Genomic DNA, 11080 nt, shown 5'->3' with positions numbered 1-11080 from the left:
AGGTTCATGTGTACCTATTCGTATAACATTGCAATGCAATCCCTAATAGCCCATCTAGGTGCTTGTACTTGTTCTAATAGGATGCTATTATCTTCATGGTGGTTTTGTTTTGTTGTGGGGAACATCGTTATTGTTTGACCCTTTTTCCTTGAGTATCTCATGCATCACATATTATTATAAGGATGTCCACACATTATTCAGTGTTTTTGGATGTAATTCATCAAAGGCTTCTACAACTACTTCTACTAACTTGTTAAAAAACTTTGAGATCTTTTTATGCATCAATGATGGCATGTTTCTAAAAAAACCCAACTCCAATGTCTGGTGGCTGTTGAATTAAAATAAACATAAAACCATCATTATTATAATGTTCTTGCTCTTCAACATCGTTTTGAGTAATGTGTGCCTTGCAATTATCTTGTTGAATGAAAATGATTTTCTCTTCTTCACTAGGCCAGTTTGACTTGATTCTTGGAGTTCTTTTAGTGATTAACATATGCCTTGTTGGTTTCTTGTTGACCAATTCTATCATTTTTGTTTCAAGCACCTCCCCTTTTGGTCTATTTTTTGAAGCCCTTTTCGTAAGTATTTCTTCAGTGAATAGAAAAGTTCTTATCTTGCCATCGAAAGTACATTCACCCATTCGATTCCAACATGGTCTTGTCACACATATAAATATAATCTTAAAATAAATTTGGGTGATTTTCCACTTCTTTAGGGCTCAGGTTCATTTTCAACAAGAAAAATTCTCTGTGATTTTCTTGACAAGTAAAACCATTTTTCATCCATATTATGAACAAAGTAATATAGAAATTTGTATTGTGGTTGTACTAAAATTGAATCATATTCAAGTAAACTAATAATCCAACGAATTCTTACCAACTTGTTCTCCTCTGAAATTTTTGATGCATTGCATTAGTGTGAGGATTTAATTTCCCCCTCTTGATCATCTTCCATACAGTGGACCTCTTGCTAATTTAAGTTTACTTACCAAGTCTCTAATGTAAGTTCTATCATACATTTGAATGCTAGCGATACTTTCATATGGAATTGTAATTTCTTTCTTCCGCACCTGTGATACTTATGAACTAAATTATACTTTTGGTAAGTTTCCTTTTGTTTCCCAGCCTTGTTCCATAAACAACTTATGGTCGTATCGAAATAACAAAACTTCTTTACTGTCTTGTTAATTGACGGATGAGGAAGATTTCCGACAATAGAGATGTTGACTAAGTGTAGTAAAATTTATTCTTGCATATTATTATTCAATCTTAGATTGTGGTGACTTGGCTGGTTTTCATTTGGCTCATTATGATTTGCTACAATTTTGTTTTCATTTGGATCATTTGTAATGGGGGATAATGGTGGGGGACCATTGAGGTCAAAATGAGGCTCTAAGTCCCCTATTACTTCATTGTGTACAACTTCTTGATCTTCTTTCATTAACACATCCTCTCCCCCATTAAAAATCACCATAAAATTCTTCACAAATTTTAGATTCGTAATTTGAAAAAAACAATCATTATGAAACAAATGAGTAAAAAGCCAAAACTAAAGCCAATTGAGTAAGAAGCCCAAACTAAAGCCAATTTCAGATTCCTAATCTGAAAAAATATATGTAATGGAAACTGTGACCATATTTAGATTATCGTTTACTGGAAAAAAAGCTGTTGTTTGTTATAATTACATGTTTGCTAACAAAAGCAGGAAAAGCTGAAATATAATCAAAATGATCAATTTAATATGAACAATGGCTGGAATATGTTTATTGGAAAATTCAGCTTACAAGTAACTGTCGATTATGAACAATTTTTGATGGTTCGGTCTCTTAAGTTTAACTTTTATTTATAGTGTAATTAATTTATGTTTACAATTTGTGTTTCATTTCTAATTAAGCTTAATCTATGTACGTCCTCATCTATAGGTTGATGTAGTTATACTCATTGTAATTGGTTATTTAACTATGTTAAAGATTAACAACTTTTGTTGTTTAATTTTTGTATTGTAAATGTAAAACAACCTTTGATATACCATTAATAAAATCAGAATACAACAATAATGATTCTAAGATTTAATTACTTTATCATTTTTATTTACTTTTTATTACTTAGCTCAATGCTTAATGATTACCTCTTATCTTATATTCTTCTTATCTTAATTCCTTCCTATACTTCAAATAAGAATTCTTCTTGTCTTAATTCATTCCTTCCCATATTTCAAATGGGTAGGAATTTAAAAAATAAAGGGAGTAATTTTGTTTAATTCAAAATAAAAACTTAACAATACCATAGTTTCTTGAATGAAGACCTTGTATAGTAGAAGTATATTCTTACAACCTCTCATCAATCTTATTATTGGACGTGTGATTCACAAGTCATTGACCATAGCTCCCTTGGAAAAATCCTACTCTTAATTCAGAGTAATGAAAAGCATTAATTAATCTACCAATTAAACAATTATATATTATAAATATATAAAAAAAACAAGTATTTAAACCCCAAACGTCCAATCCTTTCAGCTGACTCCTTCCTTACACCATTGTCCATTCCAAGACGTGCCTCCTTGTTTAATTAGGTCTTAATTGACTATCCCAAATACACTCTCTTACCATTTCCTTTTTTATCTATTAAAAAATAAAAATAAAAATGCATGCAAAAACAGATTCCGATGTGACAAGCTTACCGGGATCATCTCCGACAAGGTCACCACCACGTCGGGCCGGGTCAGGACATGGAGCAGTCTACTATGTTCAAAGCCCATCAAGAGATTCTACTTCTCATGATGGTGAAAAAGCTACAAACTCCTTCCATTCAACCCCAGTCATAAGCCCAATGGGCTCACCTCCTCATTCTCATTCAAACTCATCATTGGGCCCACACTCTAGGGAGTCATCCTCAACCCGATTCTCCGGGTCAGCAAAGCCGAAAAGTGGGGGTCATATTAAAGGTCGGGGTCAACGTGGATCGGGTACGGGTCGGAGTAACCGTCATCAACAACAACATCATCCATTTGATGCAATTGAAGAAGAGAGTCTATTAGGAGTGGAAGATGAGGATGAAGAAAAAAGTATACCAAGAAGATGTTGGTATTTTATTTGGTTCGTCGTTGCCTTTTTTGTGTTGTTTTCATTCTTTTCATTGGTTCTATGGGGTGCTAGTCGTAATCAAAAACCAATTATCACTATCAAGGTACTAATTATCTAACCCTTTTTTTCTCAATTACTTTTACCATGCTCGTAGTTTTAATTTTTAATAATATTATTCAAGATAAATTTAATCATAATAGCTCAATATTTTTCTTTAATCATTTATATCATGTTGTTCCGGCTAATATTCTTTCTTAAATTGTACGCGTATAAAGTATAAAGAACATCTAAAAACACAAATGATTTTAGTATTTTAATATAGACGAAATCTTCTCTAATGTTATAAAAGTTTTTGTTTTATTCTTTGTAAGTTCTCTACCAAGTGTATTATACTCCGGTCTCTATGATATTGCAACTATTTTATTTTGGGTGATATTTAGTAGATTGTGAAATTTGGTTGGAGAATAAAACAAAAAAATAAGTAGATGATAGAAATTGATGGTTAAAATGGAGAGAAAAAATAAGTTTATGGATGGGATTAAAAGAAAAAAGTGGAGTAATCATTAAAAAAAAAAGTATGCAAAATAAATAGAATAAACTAAAATAAAAAGGTATTAATTAAGAGGGATAGAGAAAGTATTGTTTTTATATATAAACTACAAAAAGGACAATGTATAATACTATTAGGATAAAACCGTAAAAGTGTAGTAGAAAACTAACAAAAACTTGAAATGAGAAAAAGTCGTGTTACTTTTACAATAAATTAAATTATAGTAATGTACACATCATCATATTGTCAAATGCCAAACCAAGTTGATTATGAACATAGTAATGTCAAAAAAAAAAAAATGTGTTAGTTGAGTAGAAAAATGAAAAATAATGTTATGTGAAATGTAACAGAGTTAGAAATTTGATATTTATTTTCCTTTAAATATTTATTTTAAATATAAAACTTACCTAAAAGATATTAAGGAATGTTTTATATTTTTTCTAAAATATTCACATTTGATTTTCACATGTTATATAGAAAAATATCACTATTAATAGCAAGTTTAATGAAATGGAAGAAAAATGGCTAATGATGTTAAAATTGAATGTTTGAATTTTACTGAATCAACATACTTCCACCACTTTTACTCAATTATTTTAATCAATGCTATTTATTTATCACTCTTAAATTGCATTTTATTATTAATCTATAAGTTAAAACATAATCATATGAGATCTTATTTGATTCGTTTTGATATAAAGATTATTAATATCAACTTTTTATAATTTTTAATTATATATACATAACTTGATATATTTAGGATTGAATAAGTGTATTAGATAGAGTGCATAAAGTAAATGGAACGCGTAAGATGAATAGGAGTGACTATTAATAAAAGTTAGTGTTGTGGGAGTGAGTGCAGAGCATAAAGTTTGAGCAATTTGATGTACAAGCTGGACAAGACAACACAGGAGTACCTACTGGAATGGCTACTGTTAATGCAACCGTGAAGTTAAGGTACCGAAATAGAGGCACTTTTTTTGGAACCCATGTCACTTCTACTCCTCTTGCTCTTGCCTTTCAAGAACTCATATTAGCTTCAGGAACGGTAAGTCAATCCTTAATGCTTAATCTTATTTGCAAGGGCCTGCTTTTCACTTTTAATTAAACTTTTTGTTCTTTGAAAACGGATTTAATTATTTGTTAAGACCTTGTCCTTTAATAATTGACCATTTACAAATTATAGCCTTAATCTTATTTGTTGTGAAATTATTATCATAATAATATCAATTTTCCGGAATTTAAAAATTATAGGCAAATATACGAGGTCTCTAAAATTAAGATAGATATTGAAATTTTATCGGATATCACTTCCTATTGCTTTTGTTGGTACAATTTCTTCGTATTTTACTTTTATAGGCAAACAAACGTACAAGTTTACCTCAGTTTCTCCGCCCCATTATATTCCAAAAGAAACAAGAGAATGGGTTTGAATTTATTCACTTAAAAATGATTTTTTCACTTCAATCAAGGGAGTGTCTCTCTCTGTTTCAGGCCTTAAAACAAACTATTACACCATTTGCTTATTTTGATTTTTTTTTTTATTGTTACGTTTGGCAAAATTTGTGTTTGTGGTATTGAGTAATTTATGAAAATACTAAGTTACAATAATGTGTGAAGGCACATTGGTTTAAGTATATCTATTTCTATAGTTAAGAATCAGTACTTCAAAAATGTAAATATCAGCACTTCAAAAAACATAAATGACCTTAGAAGTACATTGTTTATAAATACATGTGTGCTCGTTGTTGGGAAACTCTTAATTTTATGAATTGTTTTGTAATTGATTGTTAACTTGTTTGATTATTTGGTAGCTTATTTTTTGTTAACTCCAGAAACTATCTATATAAGCTACTTATGAAGAGTTTTTGAAGAAAGTAGCTATTGGTTCTTTAATAAGAAAATGGGGTTGAAAAGTCAAAATTTAATTAAAAAACTATTTATAAATGACTTTTTTTGATAATTTGAATTAAAAACTATCTTTATGCTTAGTTTATTAGTCATTATATAACATTTTTTTTACTATTTAACAAATAAAAAGACAGTAGCAAAATATATATATATATATATATATATATATATATATATATATATATATATATATATATATATATATATATGGTTACCTTTGACAAGAGTGTCCAAGATTCGAACACAACACAATTAACCTTAAAATCTTCGAAAACACTTGATATGACTTAAAACGACTCGAAGATGTAGATCAAGGTAAAATTACACATAAAGTGTATAATATCAATCTAAAATCATGAGACTTGACAGTACAACGGGGTTCTAAACATGTTCTAAACAAGCACATCAACCGTGCATGTATAGAAAAGATGAGAGAAAACAAGGAAACTAGGATGAACATAAATCAGAAAATGAAGAATATGCAACAACCCTTTTTCCTATGCTACTTCCACTATTTATAATAGAGTTTGCATGTCTTAATACAAATCATTTCATTGTTGTAACGCTTATATGTCCCACTAATTACATAGTATATAGTATATACTCCTCCGTTTCATAATACCCGCTACATTTTCTGTTTTTGACAATTTCATATTACTTGCTATATTTCCGTTTTAGTAATAAAACAATCATTTAAAGTTCTATCTACCCCTATTTTTATCCTACTTTATACTCTATACTCTAATAAAATACTATACTATACTCTATAAAGTAACTTAACAACTTATTTTTCCTTTTTCTTTTTGAATTAACAATAATAAAATATTATACTCTATAAAGTAAACAATAAACTATAGTGTAGGTCAATCACTTTTCTTAATACCCGTGCCCATACAAATGTAGCGACTAAAACGGAACGGAGGAAGTATATGCCAACATACACTAAATATACAACAGTTCTATCTATCATCTTCATTGTTTACAGTTACAAATTTTTTTTCTTGTAACCATTATCATTTTTATTAGTGTATATAACTATCTCTAATATTTTGCTATATTATACTTTATTATATCATTCAATGCTTTTATTCAATAGTTAATTTCTTTAATTATAAATAATAAAAATTAAAAAAATTAATATTAATAATTTTAGCATTAAGATGAATCAAAAATTATTTTATTTGATATATTTTAATTAATTTATAAATTAAAAATAAAATTAAAATTAAAATTGATTAATAAAAATTGCCCAAAAAACAACTATTGCAAAATATTAGAAACAACGAGAGTATTCAAGGTTCTCGTAGCGAAGTCATAATTTAATTTCTTGCACGACATAGCATGAAATAAATTGGTAATTGGCATGGCTACATGATGTCCATTTTTGATTGTGAGCTAATTAGACACGAAACATGATGTTTGACTTTTTTATGTCCAAAGACTAAATGCCAATATGTTATGCGTGGAGTGTTACGAAAATCTCAGAAATGTCCCCTAATTTATAGGGTTATAAATAAGTTAGGCTTTATTATTATTATTATTATTATATATTAGATCATCTAAATAGTAATTATTGCGCAGTACCCTCGAAGCTTCCTTTGTTTGCTCTACTTGTGCCACAAAACTAGGAATCTATATATACGTATCTAATCGTTCCACATTGTCCTTTCGAGAAAATTGTTCAAAATAAATTAAATTTTGCTTATTGAAAATAAATTTAACTATTATTTGTTATTTGATATAATTATTGAGAATCAACTTAACTATTGTTTATTCTTAATTGTTTGACATAAAAATAAGTTTTAAAGAAAGTTATGAGCAATATATGAGTTTATTTTAACAAGTACACATAATAGTTTGATTAATTTAAAAATAAATAATAAGCGGATTTATTTATTAATTTATTATTAACGATTTCTCTATTAATATAATTGTATAATTTGATTGGACTTTGTAAGCTTTTAAAATTTTCAGTGTTCACATTATGTAAAAATACCTAATTAATAACCGTAATTTGTAAATAATCATAAAAAGATGAAAAAAATATATAAAATAAATAAGATAAAAAAAGATTTATTAAATAACAAAACACTCACCCTATCACATCCTACCACATAAGAGTGATTTATTCACCTCATAAATATCCGTTATTTACTAAGACATTCTCCACATTATATGCTACTTGGCCATCTGTAGGTCAATCACTTTTCTTAATTCCTGTGTCCATACAAATGTAGCAACAATATCACGGAGGAAGTAAATTCTAATCAAGCCTAATAGCTTTTTCTTTCTTCTTTTTTATTCAAGTATCATACAAATTATGGTGTGCCTATTTTCTTCAACATCTTTTCAATATTTGAGGGATCCTATCCACTTTACTATTGTTGAGTGATAATATTAATGACCGTTTTGGTTATTGGTATTAAAAGTGGTAATGAAAATAATTTATAGTGTAAATTTTCATGATAAGTACTATGTTATTTTATGGTAATGAAAATTTGATCATAAATTTTTTTGTTTACCATTTTCTATGAGCAATAAATTTGTTAAGAGATATATTTCTACCAAAATTAGATTAATTTTTATGCATTATTATTCACACCATTTAATATACTGACTATCAAACGAGCTGTAACCATGGACGAAGCCACATCAGGGGCCGAGGGAGGCACGACCCCCTTACTGAAAATGCTATCTTTTGTGATTTTTGCTTGGCCCCCCTTACTAATATGACATATAATTTGAATAGTGCATAAATATGACAAAAATTACTATAGCTCAATGGTTGGCGTAATCTATTTTTAATGTAAGGTTAATGGATCAAACTTAAATTTGAACTATTATTTTTTGATAGACCAATACATTTATATTATAATGTCACTAGATAGATTCATATGTAAAACACGGATGTTATAAAGATTTACTGATATGAATGCTGATATTATTTTACGAAATTAATTCATTTACAACATAAATTTAATTATTAATCTTTGTATTTGTTAGTATGCGTTATCAATATGATAGTGAATAAATAATTTATTATACAACAATATTAAAACATATACATATAGTAATGATTAATAATTAAGACAAATAAATTTTAAAGTCTTCAACCATGATAAATAGAAGAGAGAATTTAACTGACAAAGTGACCAAATTAGTTATTTATTTATTATGCGATAATGATTTATTATCTATGTTAATTAAAATAAAAAATTTCATGTATATTCTTTTTTGGTATATAATAGGAAATATAGTATTTCAATAAATCATCATATATAATTTTAGTCAATCAACAAATATTACGCATTTAAATGAATTAATTGTTTCTTTAAATATCAAGTCAAATATCAAAAGTTTCTTTGTCAATTATAGAAAAAAGATGGAAAATTTTTTAATGAGAGTGTGACACGTGTTTCAAGTCGTTTCTTCATTAGTATTTTGTTGATTATTTTTTATCTTTCATAATTTCACATTCATCATTATTAGTGTGTATATTTATATTTTTACTATCTTAATTTTAATAGTGTTTTTTTTTGAGACTTAGTATAGGCAAATATACGGAGTTAAAAATACTTAGTATATTTTTTTTTTCGAAAGGGGTAATTATAAGGAATCTTCAACTCCATCTGTTAAATATAATTTTTCCTATCATTCAGTTTTATTTCAATATATATGATTTTAAAATTTTCATAGTTTAATTAGTTTTACATAATTAATAATTTAATAGTATATCGATAATTTGGACCCTTGATAACCAAAAATCATTGCTCCACCCTGGCTGTATCAAACACATTGTTTTCAATGGAACCTTAATAAAAAAAATTATATGCAACTACAAATAAATAAGAAATACGCATTATATAATTAATTATTTTTACTATAATATATCAAAACAAAAAAGTATAAAGCTTTGGTCCATCAAAATAAAGGACATACAATTTCTAATATCTAGGAATAAAAAAACTCGATGTTACAACCTCATCGCTTAGCACGTCTTCAGCCTAATATATTTATCAGTAATGTAGCCGAATATACAATAATTAAATAGACTACTTATGTTGAAGAAATTGAAATGCAGATGGAATATTTTTATCAGAGGAGGAAGAGTCAGAAGCAGATAACAGTGCAAGTGATGGGAGACAGTGTTCCTTTATATGGGGGAGGATACAGCATTAGCAGTAGTAATAAGGGAGGAGTAATAACACCAGTGCCACTTACCCTTAAGTTTAGAGTCAGATCCAGAGCATATGTCTTAGGAAGATTGGTAAAACCTAAATTTTACAAGTCAATTAATTGCAATTTGGTGATGAATCCAAAGAAGATGAACATGGCTATGTCTCTCAAGAATAACTGCACTTACACATGATTGGTTGGTCCAAACAAGACGACTATTTATGATAAAAGCTCCACGGTTTGGTAAGTGGTAATAAACGGTGGTAATGGGAATGAAAAACTGGTATAATTTTGGTGGAAAAATCTCTTGTTTATCTTAATGGTTATGCTTGTTCAACTTCAATCATCTCCTTTTCTTCGTAAAATTCATTCTAATGCATTACCATTGGGAGAAGTGGTATTAGATGTTAATGGAAATTTGTAAATATAAAAAATTTTTTATGATCAAAGTTTCATTACCATAACAATGATATGAAACTTTTGATAAAATTTTACACTATAATCATTTCCATAATCATCATTTAATACCACTAATCAAACGGACCGTTAGTGTAGTGTTTACTCTATCCTTAGATTAATCAACTCAAAATGCTGCATGTTTTGATTTTTATTTCAATGAGAAATTTTGTCATTTGTACATTTGTGTTAGACATTTATTTTTTTTTTCTTTGCAAAATTTTCAATCTCTTTTGAATTTGCTCATAACAAGTTTTTTTTTTAATTTTTTTATTTATATTTTTTTGTTGAAAATTCGGAAATATATTGATAAAGTTGAAACAGCAAAGACTTAGACCGTCAGCATAAAAAACCCCAAAAATGAGAAAAAGGCATAGGACCAAGACCTAACATTGAGCCAAACCACCCAAAATAAGTAGATTTCAATACAACACCAATACCAGTTAGACTCAAACCTAAATCAAAAAATATACATGTGAACGAGACCTTACAAAAAATAATCTATATAAAATATAAAGACTAAAAACTAGACTAAAAACCCGTAACCAAAAAGTCGTTGCGGCCAAGATACGTCCTAAGACATCAACAGCTCCAACGCAACCCAAAGCACCGAGCTACTCAACGAAATACGCGTATTAAAACCACCACCTACGTATGGCCACAACAAACACAATGTCCCAAAGCAGCATCAGACATGCACTAAACCAAAACATACACCAAAAACAAACACATATACACCAGAGACACGACCAAACTTATCCAACACCAGTTGCAGAAGTTATAATCCATTTTTATATAAGAGTTTTTTTTTTAAAGAAGTGTGACAATTGAAAAACAAAAAAAAAATGTAATATTAACTAACAATGGTCTGATTGAGATTGGTTCTAACCATTGTATCAGAT

At 28.2% G+C, this 11080-nt stretch overlaps 1 protein-coding gene across 1 annotated transcript; it reads left to right on the top strand.

The window, feature by feature from the left end:
• The first annotated feature begins 201 nt into the window (after positions 1–201).
• On the top strand, positions 202–10361 carry LOC130824314 (uncharacterized). The gene is made up of 3 exons (XM_057689247.1): positions 202–3188; positions 4498–4683; positions 9628–10361. The coding sequence occupies exons 1-3, from the start codon at positions 2646–2648 to the stop codon at positions 9913–9915; spliced, it is 1017 nt and encodes a 338-aa protein (XP_057545230.1). The 5' UTR covers positions 202–2645; the 3' UTR covers positions 9916–10361.
• Positions 10362–11080: the final 719 nt, after the last annotated feature.

This window comes from Amaranthus tricolor, chromosome 9 (assembly GCF_026212465.1).
Source record: "Amaranthus tricolor cultivar Red isolate AtriRed21 chromosome 9, ASM2621246v1, whole genome shotgun sequence".
NCBI lineage: Eukaryota > Viridiplantae > Streptophyta > Magnoliopsida > Caryophyllales > Amaranthaceae > Amaranthus > Amaranthus tricolor.
This window is presented reverse-complemented; position numbering and strand designations above follow the sequence as displayed.

Excerpts from the sequence above, each read along its gene's own strand:
- LOC130824314 (XM_057689247.1), top strand. The coding sequence starts at position 2,646 with ATGCATGCAAAAACAGATTCCGATGTGACAAGCTTACCGGGATCATCT. Across the intron at positions 3,189-4,497 it reads AACCAATTATCACTATCAAG|AGCATAAAGTTTGAGCAATT; the intron begins GTACTAATTATC and ends GAGTGAGTGCAG. Across the intron at positions 4,684-9,627 it reads TCATATTAGCTTCAGGAACG|ATGGAATATTTTTATCAGAG; the intron begins GTAAGTCAATCC and ends ATTGAAATGCAG.